A 17,880-nucleotide genomic window follows, 5' to 3' on the forward strand; every position below is an offset into this window, starting at 1 on the left:
CCCCTAAATCAAAAAAGGAGGACATATCTCACATCCAGTGCTTTAAGTGTGACAAGTATGGTCAATTTGCTCGAGAATGCAAATTCAGGTTCACTCCTCTTGCTTCTTCTGCAGAAGTTGGCATAGGGACATCTTAGGAGGAACAAAGGTCAAATGAAGACTTCCTTTTCTAAAAGGAGGAAATGTTAGAGGGAGCTTGACATCTTTAGCTTCAAAGGGAGCTTGTCAAGCTCAGAAGGAGCCAGTTTCTTTCAGCTTCAAAGGAAGCCTCATCTTTTGGGTAATGCATTCTTCTCTAGGAGAAGTTTTTCGTTTCACCCTCTGTGAGTAGGTTGTTGTCGGGTAATTAAGCAATAAGACATTTAATGTAATTAGAGTTAATGACGGCATTTAACCCGTCGGTTGTCAATAGTTGACACCGGGTAACTGACCGGTCACCTTTATATATTAGCGAGTCCTTGGTCATGGGGACGGGGTTAGTATGGTCATTGTCATTGTACTGACATTATTATGAATCAATGAAGATCTGAGTTTCTTTATATTCTGTCATGTTGTATTCTGTCATGTCTATTATTTCTGCAATGCATTGAATTACACTTTATTGGCAAAACATTTGGTGTCGTTGCCTAGACAAACTCGGGAAAAGGAGCGGATGGCGTACGGACACGATGGGCCTACCCGCAAGCGAGATTAACCCTGAGGCGGACGACGCACGAACAGAGCTCTACGACGGAGAAGATACTACAACGAGGGAATTTTCAATCCTGCTTTAGGTGGCCATCGAAACCTACGTCCGAAGAGAGGCCACGGAGGCGGAAGTTCCAACAAGTGCCGTGTGGACCGCACTGGAAGTTAGCCCTGCAGTGAATCAGTTGATGAACCACCTCCCCCGACTGTTCGCACAGGCTTCACTCGCACAGCAAGCTCGCCTGGAGGAAATTGCTTGCGAAGAACGACGCCAACAGATCCTCCTACAGTATGAAGAAAACAACCGTTGTTGGGAAGCGCAACAGGATGGCATGCGACGGGACACTTGAACCTTGAGCCGTACGGGGCAGAATAAAGAAGACTCATTGTAATAATTATGTCATATTGTTGACATAGACTTGTATCCCACAAGATGAATGAATAAAAGTGTTCTACTTTTATATGTCGTTGTTATATATAAAGCCGTATGGGAATTAATGCCCAATAAATTGAATAAAGACAAAAATAAGCAAGAGTATATAGATGAATGTGCAGTAGCCCAACATGCCTTGATCCTTGAACAGCAAGCGCAAAGGCAACGGAGGTATAAGCGAAGGGAGGAGGAACACTCCGAAGGGGACGGTGAGGCCGACGACCACCCACGGAGTCGGGAGGAGTTACCTGCGGAAACCTGCCGCAGGATAGAGTGTACTAAAACTCAGTTGAGGGACTTGAGGGACTTGTCACGCACACCAGAGGCTAGGAAAACTCCACGGAGTGGGGAGGAGGCAAGGGAGGGAGAAGACACCGGGGTTGCCAGGAGTGTCGGAGGGACACCGGGGCACGGTGGTCAAGCACCTCTTACAGGATCTAACCCATCCGGAGTAGGACAGCAGCCACCAGTAGTAAAAAGACAAGGCATGGCACAAAAACAAAAACTTCCAAAGTTCCATGGGGACGAGAAAGAAGACCCTGTCCGCCACTGTCGCACTTGTCAAACAATTTGGGGAGCGAATGGTGTTACCGATCAGGGCGAGTGGGTAACACAGTTTCCCGCAACCCTAAGGGGCGTGGACATCAATTGGTTCTCCGATACGGAGAAGGCTACAATTAGCACATGGCCTGACTTGAAGAAGGAATTTCAAGCGGAGTTTCGTCTCCTAAGAGACGATAATGAGATCGTAGCCGAAATTTACAGCACGAAATAGAGGAAGAACAAGACGGTTCGAACCTACAGCCGGCAGCTCAAAGAGCTGCTAGGAAAAATGGAGAACCAGCCCGCAGACGGACTGAAAAAACAGTGGTTCGTGGAAGGTCTGAAGACGTCTCTTAGACGGCAAATGAAGATCGTACCTCCCTCTTCATATATCGACGCCTATAATAGGGCAATGGATTTAGAAAGTGAGCAAAAGACGTCCAAGAAAAAGAAAAATAAATCCTCGTCAGACGACGATTCCTCTTCTGACAAAAGCAGTAGCAGTGATGACGAGTCTAATCGGAAGGTACGTGCTCTCCAGAAAGATATGGAGCGAATGATGAGAGAGATGAAGGCAACCAAAGGAAGCACAAGCAAAGCCGACAAAGGGGATTTATGGTGCACGGACTGCCACAGCGACGGACACACCAAGGGGTCTTGTCCAAAGAAAGCATTTTTTGATATCAGATTCCCGGACACCTTACCAAGGAGTGTCCATACAATATGAGGACCCGTAACCAACAGGTTCTCTTTACGGAACCGTCTGCGCCAGCCGGCACGTCCCAGCCTGCGATCAACAACGCGTCATCTAGCGGCTATTGGAACAACAGGCGAGGAGGAAGAGGCAATAATAATAATACTAATAATAGAAGCTGAATCCAATACGACGCTAAAGGGCGGCCGATGATACAATGTCGGGCTTGCATCCAATGGGGGCATTTTGCCAGGGACTGTACGGCAGAGGAAGTGCCACAAAAACTTTGCAAGTGGTGCAGTCCGGGGGACCATGACGATGGCAACTGTCCGAAATCTGGAGTGAATTTGTTGAATGTAGAAACGGAGGATGTGCTCGCCATAACAAGATCCAAGATGAAAGCGGCCACTTACCCAAATCCTCGTACGGAAAAACGAAAGGCACTGGAGGCACGAGTGGAACTGGAGAAGGATATGTCGACGAACAAGGACGCACACGGGCTTGCATGTACTTCTCGCTCTGAAGTAGAAACAAATATTATAAACCAACTGCTACAGGTCGAGATACCCGTCAAAATGAATGATCTCCTGGAAAGTATGCCACACTTGCGAACGGCACTTCTGCAATCCGTACTGATAACCCCAGTCGGCCGACCAACACATGGAAGGGACAACCTTGGCAAGACAGCGGCAGACCCATTAGCCCTGACGATCAACAATGGTAGACACCCAGCAGTGGTGGAAATGGGTATACTGGGCACCATCTTGACCGACACCATTGTCGACGGCGGGACGGGAGTAAATGTCTTGCCAGAGGAAACATGGAAAAAATTGGGCAAACCTACTCTCTGGCCATCCACCTTTAATTTATTGGGAGCAGACCAACACGACATCAAGCCGCTTGGCACACTCATGGCGCAACCAGTAACGATCGGATCACAGCCATTCGTCTTGAACTTTGTGGTCATCCCATTGAACAAGAAGGGATATGATGCCATCCTTGGCACAGGCTAGCCGGTGGCGGCAAAAGCAACCCACAATTGGAAAAAGAACACCTTGTCCATGGAAAAGGCCGGCAAAAGATATATCATTGACCTCAAAACCCAACTGGTCAGTGAAGAGTTGGCATCAGAGTCAGAGTCCGAAGGGGACAACAGTATGGACGAAGGGAAGGATGGCAGGGAACCAGATGACGAAGGCATCTTAGGAATTCAAGCCTGTTCTGAGGACGAGACGAATTCTTTGAGAGGGCTCTTCCATTGGCAAATGGAAGACTATGAATTATTGTACGGGTGCAATGTGCTGGAGATCGAAGAAGAACCTGACGAGAACAAGTTCCCGCCAGAGTACGTACAATACAAGGAAGGGGATGCCCCTGTGGACGACGCACCAGCACACCAATTCGACAAGAGTAAGCCCATAAGGTACAAGGAATCCGCACTTAAAATTACAAACCTTGGAGAAACTTCAAAACAAAAAAATATTCTGGTCAGCGACAACTGGAATCCGGTCTTGAAGACGGGGGCGTTCAAAATTTTCACAGAGTACAAGGATGTGTTCGCCTGGACGTATAAAGACCTCAAAGGGGTACCACAAGAACTTTGTGTACACCGGATCCCTCTGGTTCCCAGAGCCGTGCCTGTACGGAAGCAGCCATACAGGATGAACAAAATTTATGCCGCTAGGGTAAATGACGAAATTGACCGCATGCTCGAAGCAGGAATCATCTTCAAGGTCCAGACCAGCGAATGGGTATCACCCATTGTGATATCCTTGAAAAAGGAGGCCGATCAGATAAGAATCTGTGTAGACTTCAGGTGTTTGAATGCTGTCACAATTAAAGATCCATTTCCCATACCATTCACAGACACCATCCTCGAGGAAGTAGCGGGCCATGAAATTTATTCATTTATGGATGGATTCTCCGGATATAATCAAATTTCCATTGCAGAGGAGGACAAATTGAAGACCACCTTTGTCGTAGAAGATGGCGTCTATGCATACAACCGGATGCCATTCGGGTTGTGCAACGCGCCAGCTACCTTCCAACGGATAATCCTCCATATTTTCGACAAAATGTCCGTAGGAAACTTCAAAGCATTCTTGGACGACTGGTTCATTTACAGCACGGAAGAGGCACATCTCGCCGCACTTGGCGAATGCATGGAAAGATGCCGACGAGCCCGCCTCGCCCTAAATCCCAAGAAATGCAGATTTATGGTGCCTCAAGGCAAGTTACTAGGGCACATCGTCTGCAAGGCCGGACTGAAGACTGACCCTGACAAGGTACGGGTCATTGTGGAGATGGAGGCGCCCAACGATGTCACTGGCGTCAAGTCATTTCTTGGACACATTGGGTATTATAGGCGGTTTATTAAGAACTTTGCCCAAGTATCATACCCACTTGATATGCTGACACGAAGGGGGGAGCCGTACATCTGGGGGATGGCCCAAGAAGAGGCTTTCCAGGAGTTAAAGTCACGGTTGGTAGGTGCGCCAATCCTGACATATCCAGACTGGGACAAAGAGTTCCATGTACATGTCGACGCATCCAACTTTGCCATAGGGGCCACACTGGCGCAGGTTGGCAGCCACGGGCTGGACCACCCAGTGTATTTTGCAAGCCGACTCTTGTCAAAAGCAGAGAAGAATTACAGCACAACGGAGAGAGAAGCCCTCGGGATGGTATACTCCGTCCAGAAATTCCGACATTACCTATTGGCGACACCATTCACATTCTATGTGGATCACCAGGCGTTGATGTACCTGGTGAACAAGCCAATCATCCAGGGGCGAATTAGCCGATGGTTGTTGCTGTTACAAGAATTTACATTCAACATCATTGTCAGACCTGGCAAGAGCCATGTCATCGCCGACCAGCTATCACGGATCAAGTCTAGAGAGCCGGCCGAAGGTGTTAACGAGGATTTTCCGGACGCCCATCTCTTCCACATTGCCGTCCTTCCTGCCTGGTACACAAGTGTGGGCGAATACCTGTCAACTTCAAAATTTCCTAAGGAAATGTCGTCAAGCGAAAGACGAAAACTTGTACTAAGAAGCAGAACATTCCAACTTATAAATGGCCTTCTCTACAAGATGGGACCTGACCAGATCCTATGACGATGCGTCTTGGAAGAGGAAATCCCAGGAGTCCTGAGAGAAGCACATGAAGGGGTCGCAGGAGGACACATGGGACAGGACACGACGGTAAGGAAAGTCTTACTAGCAGGCTTATGGTGGCCGACAGTGCATAATGATGCCAGAGATTGGGTGACAAGTTGTGATATATGTCAACGCATTGGACGACCGTTAAAGAGGGATTTTATGCCACTCAACCTGTTGAATGCTCAAGAGTTGTTCGAAAGATGGGGGTTAGACTTCATTGGTCCGTTGAAACGAAGCCGAGCCCGACGATGTAGATACATTGTCGTGGCGACCGAATACTTGACCAAATGGGTCGAAGCGAGAGCCTTGGCAGACAACTCCGCCGTTAGTACGGCGAGATTCATTTATGAACAGATTATCACCCAGTACGGAATACCTATACAGTTGACAAGTGATAGAGGAGGGCACTTCGTAAACCACATTATCTGGCTATTGACAACTGAATTCAAAATTTTTCATTCTCTATCAAGTCCATACTATCCTCGGGCAAACGGCCAGGCTGAGGCGACCAACAAAATCATGGTGTCAATAATTTATAAGTCCTGCGGGGTTAAGAAGGAAGACTGGGAGGAGCGTCTACCGTCGGTACTTTGGGCGTACCGAACAACTTACAAGGTAACCACTGGGCAGACACCATTCCAATTAATGTACAGCCAGGAGGCTGTGGTGCCAAGTCTCAGAATTGCCATTGACAACAGGTTAGGCAACATGGAAAGCCTCCGAGAGAGACTATACGCCCTGAATAAGTTGGATGAAAGACGAACGATGGCACAGTGGGCGACGGAGACAGCTCAGCAACGATGGAAAGCCTGGCACGACAAACATTTAAGAAGGATGCAGTTCACCCCGGGGCAATTGGTATTGAAGTTTAATGGTCGAAATGAAATTAAGCCAGGCAAGTTCAGGGTAAAATGGCTAGGTCCCTATAAAATTCGCGAAGTTGGCGCGAACGGAGCCATCAAGCTGTGGACGATGGACGGGATGGAGGTGCCTGATGCTGTAAATGGCTCCAAGTTGAAAATCTATCACCAACGGAGGCAAGAGCGAGGTCCGCCTAGGCGGACAAGTAAGTGCGGTCTTATGGAAATGACCGTACGATAGGTCCGTACGACCCCGTACGGTGTCGTAGGAAAAAAAATGGAAAATTAAAAATTAAAAATTAAAAAATATAAAAATGTTGTCGTACGGAAATAACAGTAGAGTAGGTTCGTGTGGCCGTACGGTACAGAATTTTCTTTTAAAAAAAAAATTTAAAATTTTAAAAAATTTATTAAAAAAAAAAAAAACCCCGTACAGTCGTACGGAAAAGGCCGTACGGACATACAGAATTAAGTTTTTAAAAAAGGGGGACATACAGAACAAAGTTAAAGTTATTTTTTTGTCATTAAGTGTTTTATATGGCATGAATACTCAGGAAATTGCCAAGTTAGAAAATTGTCGAGTTATAAAGACGTCCGTACGGACAAATCAGCTACTTGCCAGTTAGAAATTGTCGGGTGATAGCCGTACAATCAAATCAGCCGTACCACATTAGCAAGGCAAATCCGTACAAAACGAAAGACAATTAAGGCTCGAAACAGTTACAAACCGAACCCCAGACAAGGAATTTTTATTTTATTTTGATTAATGGCGACTGAACCTAGGGGATTGAAAAAGCTAGACTGGAGGAAGAAATTGCAAGAAAGAGAAGAGCAAACCAAGAAGGAAGCCAGAAAGAAACCTGCTGTAGCAATGGGCGACCAAGACAAGAGCAAAGCAATTGCACAAGATGCAAGAAAGGGAAGAGTTACGCAGGTCACCACAGATACAATTCTATTCGAGGGTTTGGCTGCAACGGTGTGCAGGCAATGGTGGGAAAATGCCACGAGCCCGTCAGATATTGAGGTATAAATTGAATTAGCAAAAGCTAGGGTCCATGATGCTATTCAGATGCCCATTTTTAATATTAAGGAATTCGAACCCTGCCTACGACAAATGATTAAAACATATGATCCTGAACTTCACACATCGTCATTCAATTTCCAGCACACTGACATCATTGTTTCATTTAACTCTGATGATTTTGACAGAGTATTTGCAATTCCTAACAAGGGTAAAAAGATTGACAAAAAGGTAACAAAGTTGTCCGAGGAAAGAAGAACCCACCTATTAAAAGAAATGTGTAGGGACAACTTGACTACAGAAGAATGGAGTCGCATCCTGGATCCGAAGGGAAGAGGTCTGAAGAAGACATTTTTAAAATCTGGCATCTGGCAATGTTTACTTGACGTAGTACAGAGCAGGCTGACTGGCGCCATTAGAGCGTCGGACGCGGCAGTACCTATGATCGCATTGATGGCACGAATCAAAAAGGGCATGGTGTATGATTGGGCCAGTCTACTGTCAGACAGAGCCCACGACTGTATGATGCTGAAACATAAAGTATTTTATGTCACATCACGCTATCGGATTATTTTTAGATTCCGTGCGGGTACAAGTGCCACCACACCGTAGAGGATGGCATCCGCGGGATAGCATCGACTCCCTTAAGCCAACTATATTTTATTGGTCAAAGCTGGATATTTTGACTACCGCCGAGGGACAGACTAGCGGGAAGAGGAGGAGACAGGTCCACGTAGTGGTGTCGGCTAGTGACACGGATTCAAGACGACATGGCACTAGTGAGGAGGAAAGTGAGGTGTCAAATGATTCAGAGGAAGATAGCACCTTCAGGTTTTCACAGACCGAGCAGCCAGTACCGTCGCAGGAGACCCCCACCACTCAGACAGTATCGTTGGCAAGTGTACCGAGGGGGCATCGTGGAATGCCTGGAGGGGGAGCTGGCAGGACCGGCCAGGTGGTATTTACTCTAGCATTCCTGACCGTCGGAGGAGAGGGAGGACCATTAGCATCATCTGGAGTCACAGTGGGTACCATCTCTACCATCCCCATACCTGGGTTTGGTCAGATGCATCCTCGGCCTCCACCAGTCTAGCCATCGCCAGTCACAGCCAAGATGACGACACCAGCGAGTGCACCAGTACGCATGCCCGTCATCCTGATGGAACCTAGGACAGAGGACGCCCAGAGAACGGTCGAGGAGAGGCCGGCGGGGGACAATGTCGATTCATGGCTAGACAGATATGCAGCTCTACCTTCATCCCCACGCAGGCAAGCACCACCCACACCTTCCTACCCTTGTATTCCTTCACCTCCAGGGGTTATCGACTTGGACAGTGGCACTAGAAAGCAGGGCGATAGAAAGACACCGTTGGTGGAGGGGGCGGTATCACCGCAACAGCAGCATCAGGTTGGACGGATTGGAGAGGGGAGATCTACTGCCATGGTGCAGTTCTTAGCCAGGATGGAGGAGGAGGTTTAGTTACTGGTTGCCTCGACAGTAGAGGAGTCTGTCAGACAGCTCACTTTGCGAAGACTCCTTGCGTTAGCAATGGCATTTCAGCAGTGTTTTGAGCAGCATGGATGGTCGACGCTTGATCTTCGAGAGATGCGAGCATAGTGGCAGAGCCAAGAGGTGGCTGGAGGGAGTCAGACGGATTGAGCAGGCTGTACGAGATAGGTATCTCGAGCTTCGAGAGACTCAGCTCAGGGCGGATAGGGCTCAGGAGGAGTTGGCCACTCGCATCCCTGCATTGGAGACAAAGTTAGAGCAGCAGCGCACCCATGCTAGGAGTACAGATGAGACCCTTGCCACCGTGAGAGGAGAATTGAGTGTCGTGAAGGCAGAGTTGGCAGTGCAGTCAAATGAGAGAGCCTCAGCAGAATCGAGAGTTGCTACCCTGGCAGCCGAGTTGGAGGCGAAGCATCAAGAATTGATGGAGGTAGTGTTTCGAGTGAGGAGTTCCCGGGAGCGGCAGTTGCAAGCTGAGCAGGACCTCCGATACCGGACCGACCAGGTGGTACAGCTTTGGGAGCAGTTGGCAGTAGCAGCCCCAACCCCTCCACCATCAGGGACACCTCCCTTACCCCCTCAACAATCTGTGTGTAGTTGTTATTTTGTGGGGTTCGTAGTTGTTATCTGTTGTAGGCATATCATTCCCATTTTGTTGTCTGTCGTCCAGAGACGACATTTCTTTTTGGGGGGGATGATGTTGTCGGGTAATTAAGCAATAAGACATTTAATGTAATTAGAGCTAATGACGGCAGTTAACCCGTCGGTTGTCGACAGTTGACACCGGGTAACTGACTGGTCACCTTTATATATTAGCGAGTCCTTGGTCATGGGGACGAGGTTAGTATGGTCACTGTCATTGTACTGACATTATTATGAATCAATGAAGATCTGAGTTTCTTTATATTCTGTCATGTTGTATTCTGTCATGTCTATTATTTCTGCAATGCATTGAATTACACTTTATTGGCAAAACATAGGTATGGTGGATCCACCCTCTACAAGTAGGCATGGTGGTGATGCATTCTTCTCTGGGAGAAGTTTGAGGTGAAAGCCCTCGTTCCACCCTCTACGAGTAGGCATGGTGGACCCACCCTCTGCGAGTAGGTATGGTGGGCATCATTGAAATTCCACCCTTTGCGTGTAGGCATGGTGGTCCCACCCTCTGCGAGTAGGTATGGTGGGTATCATGGAAGAAATTCCATGATGAGTTCATTCACACTCTGGGAGTAGCTATGGTGAACGTATCATTTGTTTCATCCATGGGAGTAGCCATGATGGTTGCCACTATGTGACTTGAATCCTCTCTAGCTAAGAGGGAGTGTTGAAATGAATAGCTAGTTCGGATTATATTTTAATGTATTGCCTTATGGCAATTAAAATATTATCATATTGTAATAAGGTTAAGCGTCTACATGTCTAATAGGCTGGGCCCAAAATGAAACGTGTTATAACTTGCAAGTTATGTAGGCCCCAAATTGGGCGCCAAAAGGGGAAAACTAAAATATGTTAAAATGGCGACAATTTGGTTAAAGCCGACTTGGAAAAATTGAACATGAATCTTGTATATAAACAAGATTCATTTTACACTTCAAAGACATCACATCATCTTCATTAAGTGTCATTAGCCTTATGTAAATTCAGTCAGCGAACTTCAAAGGAAGGAAGAGATCTAAGTCTTCATATTGCAGCAAGTCTATCCGATCATTGAGCGAATCCATTGAACAGCTTGCTGGGCAAGGTGGTATCCTATACTTCAGCGATCTCCTTCTCCAAGTGGTGTCGATATTCTGCTCTCTCTGAAGATATACCACAGCTGCATATACTTGGTTTAGTCTGCCCTAGATTGGCACTACAATCAGATAAGTAATCTGATTCATGTAATCTGCTTATAAATAAAGGAACTGATCTGAATCTTTGATGCTGGGTTTTCCCTCCAAGAGGGAGGTTTTCCCAGGGTACTTGTGTCTTGTGTTGTGTACTTTATTGTTATTTCTGCTTATTCTCAATCTGATTATAGTTTAAGAAACTAGATTAACATCTGACTGCCTAAAAACAACACAAAACACCATGGAAGGAAGTCAGAAGCTGAGCGCTTGTGTTTGGAAGCTATAAACTCTGTACGTGAAGGTTCATAGTGGACCATGGAGGCCCTTCTTTCCTGCAAAGCTGGAAAATTGCTTTCAGCTAATGCATGATCATCTCTCATGAGGTTTTAGGAGAATTTTGGTTCACCTCTGTAGGCTTGTTTTCTTTTGTACAAGGTGAATTTTTCCTTTAAATTTCTTTAGGCTTCTTCAGATGGCTGAGTCCCGTTTTTTCTGAGTATGAATCCAGTTATTTGTTTAGGAGAGAGTCCCAAAAGATTCACTCACTTTACCTAGGAAAAAAGATATTATGTACATATTCTGTAAACATTCACAGATGTGATGCATATTTGTTTGTGAATTTCAGACGAAATTCTAACTTGTATTATATTTAAAAGGTGAGATTTTGGAATTCAGTGAGGTTTTTGTGTCAAAATAAAAACTTTTGGACAATAATGTTTTCTAAATTGTATTTTCATTTAAAAAACTTATAAATTTCTAATGATGGAAGGCATCTGGTTATATAAAGTTTATTCCATTTCTCTTGATTCTACCAAATTAAATTTCTGCTTTTTGTTGTTTAGTTTCTGTATAGACTATATGAGCCTTACATAGGACATGAATTTATACTGCAGTATAGAACCCAGTTAACACGTACACGATGAGCTGTGTTATATGGCTGTAAGCTACCATTCATTTGAGAGCTACTTGTTGTGAGATTGTGGCAGGATTGTAAAACAGGCTACAAGTAAGGTAGCCAGACCAGGATACAAAGCTCCTTGGAAATTGACTTCTGTTCTTGATACAAAGGAGAGGGGCAGTAATCTATATGGGCAAGTAAGAATCTATGTTACAAATTAGAATCTATGAAGATTATTGAACTAAAATGGTCAACATCTGTCCCAAAACTAAAAAATCTGGTTGGGAGTCTTCAACTGAAATTTAGTTTCAACATTTGAATAATAAACTAAAGACTCGCTCTGAAGAAACAACATGGACTTCAGTCCAAAATGAATTTAAGGTCATGAGAAATGGGTAGAATTTCTTCAAGACTTATTGGGTGCTTTCCCTCTCATTGCGTCCAGTTAGGTTGCATTTCAAGATTTCAAGAAAAGAGAATGGCTAGAATAGGTTTTCAACTTTGGTAGGATTTATGTTAGAAAGAGACTAATAACAGGTTAAAATGGAGTGTTAAGTGGACACAACATCTTCCAACTTCAAACACAAGAATCTTTCTTGATTTTTCAAATCGATTCTAACACAAGTGTGTTTATAATGCAGTTAGATGCTCAGTGCTCCATACAGAACTTTGATGATTATCAAAACCAATTATAGACCCCAGCTAAACTGATGGTCGTGCAAAAATGAGATGTTTGCCACAGAAAAGTGTTCTCAAGTGCCTACAGCATCCTCCACTATCTAACACAATCCTCCACTATCTAACACAACAATCTTCCTTGAACATTTCAAAGTTAATACTAACAGGAATATGTTCAAAATGCAATCAGAAACTCAGCATTCTATAACGAACTAGACTCCACCTGAACTGCTGATAGTTCTAGGAAAAATCGGAAGTTTGTCATACAATAAATTTACACATACACCCCAATCACCAGCTTTAGATTACTAACCAAAAAGAAAAGGAAACATCACTTACAGCCAAATGAAAGCACTTGCAGCAAATAAGTAGAACATGTTCCTTCTCCAAGGCATCAATAGTCATGTCTCTAAATTGCTCTGCCTGTGAAAGGACAGATCCAAGTGCAATAATGGTCTTATGTATATAACTAGGACATTATTAAATTGAGTAGATTCAGTAGAATGCAATTAAACAATCAGAATTTTCTTGTTAATCCAAAATATAGTGGGTATGAGATCTACACAAGCATATTCCATCACCTGTACAAAATGATGAAATATCCTACATAAAGGAACAAGGATCTCCTCTGCTATCAACTCCAATTGTACTGGGACAGGTTCTTTTGCCACTTTTGGATTCATAAAGTACTGCAGACAATTAAACCATCAAGATGAGATCAGGACACTTCACAAGCTTAAACTTTCTTTTTATCTAGCTCTCAGATTACGGTCTTGCTAACACAAAAAACAAAGAGCATTGATATCGTAATTTCCTTGAAGAGGGACCTTGAAGGAGACTTGGAATGTCAGAATTAATAACATTATAGTGATATCCAAATATGTAACATTATGCTTGACTGAAAATATAAAATCATTAATGAAAACCAAGTAACTTATACAGATCTTGTGATCACAAACCTTCAGCAAATTGAAACTACACAACCAGTTATTCGTAAAGACATTTTACCAGATGCATTTACAAGGTCTTTTCTTGAAAAACTCGCAAATATCTGCAAGCCAATTCGCTAGACGAGTCACTCGCCCAATAACTTGCCAACGAGTTTTTGTAGAACTCACAAGAATTTTTGCTTGAAAAACTCGTGAGTAAATACAAAAAATTGCGATTTTAACTTGAAAAGCTCATCCAAACTCTTATAATTTAGTTTTTCTTTCTTGGTAGTTAAGAAAACATGATTTTCATTGGTGATGATCTTCACTCTCTTTTCTCATTTTCTCCATTGTTGGATTTTTCTTGCATCACCTTCTGTAGTTTATCATTGCTGCCCCTCAAACCCATTAGGGTCTCCAATCCCAAACCCCCACTAATTATTTGGATATCTTGTCATATAAAAAAATTTATTACAATGAGGGGGTCTAGGTGTGGAGACCAGAATTAAACTCTAATTTTGATTTATATATGATGGAAATCAGAGATATGATCAACAAATTTATATATTTTAAAATATTCAATAAATTTGCAGCGTTATTGCCGATTTTTTCCCAAATTTTTTGGCTAGTCCCGAGTTTTTTAGAATCTTGGGCCAGCCGAGTCATTGCCAAGTCCAAGTTTTTCAACTATGATTTGGTCCATCATAACCATGTAGCAGCTTACAAGCGTTGGCAACAAATCTATTACTTTACCAGAACTGTGAGTTAATTCTGGTGTTTCTCCAAGTTTTAACAACAGAAAGACAGGTTTTAGGGACCACAAAAAAACAAAGATTTTGGTGCAATGGGAGGATAGATATTAAAATAATATATAATTTAATATTTGAATGAAATTCAAATAAATTTAAAAATCAAGTTAAACAAATTTTAAAAATTGAACTTAAGAAGGCAAATACAAAATGCTGAATTTTCAATGGCAATCCATTGATCCAATAATTATACATATGATATTCATTTCTACAATTCATGAATCATGAATAAAAAGTACAAAATAAAGTTATCAACTCAAAATCAAAAATCAAAACTAAATTAAAATGCTCAAACAAGACATGCAGAGTTGCATTAAACAGCAAGCCCAATGATTAGAGATATAATCTCATAGAAATGTATTGAATAGCTCATTATTACAATTGTTTCTTCTTATTTCTTGCAAATTTCAATTTTAAATATTAAGTTCAACAGTTCTCAATGTAGTTTTGCAAATTGTAGACAGCAAATCTGCCGCGACTAAATAAACAATACTTTGATTTCTTAAATAATGGCAATGTAATGAATTATAGTTTCCATAGCGGTAGTTGGTAGTTGCCAGCGGTTGGCACTCTTAACCAACCGCCGAGAGGTGTATATATCTAATCTTGTATCAGGAACAAGGGGATTGTTGTTGTACAAATTACATGTTCTGGAATAAAAGATAGATCATTCTACCATACTGTCATGTCCCCACTCTAGCTCAGTCTAGCAGAGACATGTGAGTCAGCTTATTATGGGGTCTTGTAGGCTGACAGGGTTGGACAGAGACCGGTTTGGTTATTCAGTGTTGGAGACTTGGTGTTCTAGCAGTTATTGATCAGTTGGGAGACATTCCTTGTTTTTAGGAGGCAGTTCCTACTTTTTAGGAGGTTTGATCATGCCCAAGGTTGGGTCTCCATGAGATGCCTCTTTGGGTTCAGTTTCAGAGAGATTGGGCTTGTTTCCTAAATTTTAGGAGCATCACTAGATTTTAGGGATGAGACTACCAGTGAATCCTTGATTTCCGACTTCAGTCACAGACAGGTGACAGGATGATTTTAGGGTTTGTAATGTCAGTTGGGCATTTTGTGGCTATTCGGGTTATATTTTTAATATTTCCTAAGTTAGCGTTTAATAATTAAATAAGGCTAAGTTGTTAGCCATTTTGGAGTAATAAGGGGATTTTTGGCCTCATCTGGATGCGCATCCTATTGTGTGATAGCTCGTTGGAAAGATCTTGAAATTCTTTAAATCTTTCTCTTTGGTCTCAGGGCAATTCAGTGAGCGGATTTCTATCTATGGGGAAAAAGGTCATTTTCTAGTAACATGACCACTTTAAAATAAGAAATTATAACATTTCCACTAGACCACGCCACTTGGAGACAATTAGGGTTCGATTTGCAATTGAGAGGGATTATAAGGGGATAGGAGCTTCATTCTATGATTATCTTTTGCATATTTGACAACTTGTATGAATTTGCTCTAGAGAGCGATTTCTAGACTGGGACGCAAACCCCAGGATTAGGATTGGCTGGGACGTAGCCCTCAGCAATCTTTGGCACCGGACTTATAAGGCATTGTGCGTGGTGATTAAGGACAGAGGCATCAATTCTCAGTAGGGTTTCAGCGTAGCCTACCATCTTTCCAGTGGAGATGTGGTTCATTGCAGCTGGAGGAATGCCATTTGCAGCAAATACACCACGTGGTGTATAGGGTATTGCTTGTATTCACTTCCAGTGTATGTGGGGTTGGAGAACATTCTTCATCTTCCAATTTGACTTCGAATTTGTATGAGAACTTGGGAAATACATTGGATTCATTGTTTGGCTTTGTAATTCAGACAAATCTGCCTGGTACGATTTGCAATAATTCTGACTTTTGCTGTATACCTCATTTATTTCAGTATTGCTTCATATTTGCTGTTATCTATTCCTTCCTATGCTATAAAACAATCAAAAACACAAAAACAAACAACCCTTTCTGCACTTTTGTCTAGTTCTGTAAGAAAAACTTAAATAAACAGGAAAACAAAATTAAAAATAAAAAATTACAGCAGGTTAACAGCAAAGATCTATCCGGGATCTTTCAGCATTGCTGTGAATTCTGTATCATTGTATTCCTATTTACTTCCAGTTACTTCCAGTAGTAAAGCACATACCCCGAAGGGAGTAAACACAAATGTTTCAATGAATAATATTAATGAATCATGATCAAATTTTACTTTTTTTAATTATACAACAGCAAGCTGAAATATTTTTATTTTTTAATTTTAGATCATCAAATTTTATATTTTGTCTAATCAAGATTATAACTTTTGTGTATCCTCTGCTTATGCACTTGCTGCAACCTGAAGTAAGAAAAGAAAAGGTTAAATCCTTGTTTGACAAAGGTTAAGAACAAAGATTTTTGTTTGTGTATCCTCTGCATTTGCGCTTCGTGCAACCTAAAGTAAGAAAAAACAAAAAGAAAATCTGTGTCTTAATCCATTGCATTATGCATAGTATCAATTTTAATTTTAAAGTATATTTGTATAAATTTTATATCTTTTATTACAATATCGATATGAGTTCTCACGTGTGAAGATGAGGTTGACCCTCAATAGGTTAAAGTTGAAAATGAAATTGAATCCAATTATGCACCTAATTTAAGTGCAAAAGCAAAGAGGGGACCTTGAAACCCAAACCACGAGTTCCATTGCGAGTGCAAATATTAGTTGCCCTTCCACAATACTAGCAATTCGCAATAAAATTACAAATTAAGCCTAGAGCGTCTAGGGGCACTAGTTTGTGGGTGCCATTTTTGTAATTTGAATTTCAAGGCAGCAGTACTAGAGTTAAACCCCACTTCCTTCCATCCAAGGCAAAGGGTAGATGCATGTGAGAGGTTGGCAAAAAAATTGAACTACAGGGCTGTGACAAGTTATGGGGTTGGCTAGGTGGTGAAGACAATGCACCTACATCTGTTTTTTGTCTCTAAGAATGAGGGGTCATCTGAAAGATGCCAACCACTGATTTTGACAGCTGATTTGTTTGTTTGATTCAATTCTTTAACCGGCATGTAATTATTTTGGTTTTTGAAGAGATTTTAGGATAACTTGCATGTTATTGACTTTTTGAAAGTTACACAGTAGAGGCAATACAAATAGGAAACTAAACTAATACTAAAAATAGGAAATCAGAACTCTGATTTTATTGCAGCAAATTATAAATTCAAGAGAATGACTATTTAAGACAACTAGAGCCAAATTTGGCCTACCAGAGGTCCAACACCCTGCCTGGATGAGCTTATTTGATGCTGGAGGTGGTGCACAAAGCAATACAAGAGCCTCCAGGTGCTGCAAGTTGCTCCAAGGTATTTTATTCTCCTAGTTTATAATTACCAAAAACAATTTGGGAAGCTCTAAGAAAACCCAAATGGAATTCTTAATTCTTGCCAGGTAAAACCCTCCAGGAATGTAGTATTTCCCTGTATTATTGCATTTGCTGACCTCAATTGACCTTATTCCTCCAAAATGATCTCCAATATATTATTCCTTGATGTTAACAATGAAGAACAATGCAATTTGCTGACTCAAAACCCCTGCAATTATTTTATTGAAAACCCGAGGCAAGAAATAGAGGTACAGCCAGCAGGGGAAAGGTACAACCTACTGATTGGGAACATATGCTTGCTGGAAATTGTATTATTTCTGCCCAGATCAGAATCTCAGACCCCAGTGTTGCTGTAATCCACCAAAATGCTCTTGAATTTGGTCCCAAAGACCTGAAAAGAGCTTCCAATAATGTTCAATATGCTGATAGATGTGAGGGTTTCCGTCCTACACCTGCAATTTGGAGGTTTCCATC

General features: G+C 42.5%; 1 protein-coding gene across 3 annotated transcripts in view; it reads right to left on the reverse strand.

Annotated features, from left to right (window-relative positions):
• LOC131078011 (uncharacterized) overlaps positions 1-17,880 on the reverse strand; it is a 265,096-nt gene that overhangs the window by 176,586 nt on the left and 70,630 nt on the right. For all 3 annotated transcript variants that reach the window (XM_058015649.2, XM_058015645.2, XM_058015641.2), the window contains exons 4-5: positions 12,899-13,006; positions 12,657-12,740 (exon numbers count right to left, since the gene is read on the reverse strand). In XM_058015649.2, coding sequence (XP_057871632.2) covers positions 12,657-12,740; positions 12,899-13,006 — 192 coding nt within the window. The remainder of the gene's footprint in view (positions 1-12,656; positions 12,741-12,898; positions 13,007-17,880) is intronic.

Source organism: Cryptomeria japonica, chromosome 6 (genome assembly GCF_030272615.1).
Source record: "Cryptomeria japonica chromosome 6, Sugi_1.0, whole genome shotgun sequence".
Lineage (NCBI taxonomy): Eukaryota > Viridiplantae > Streptophyta > Pinopsida > Cupressales > Cupressaceae > Cryptomeria > Cryptomeria japonica.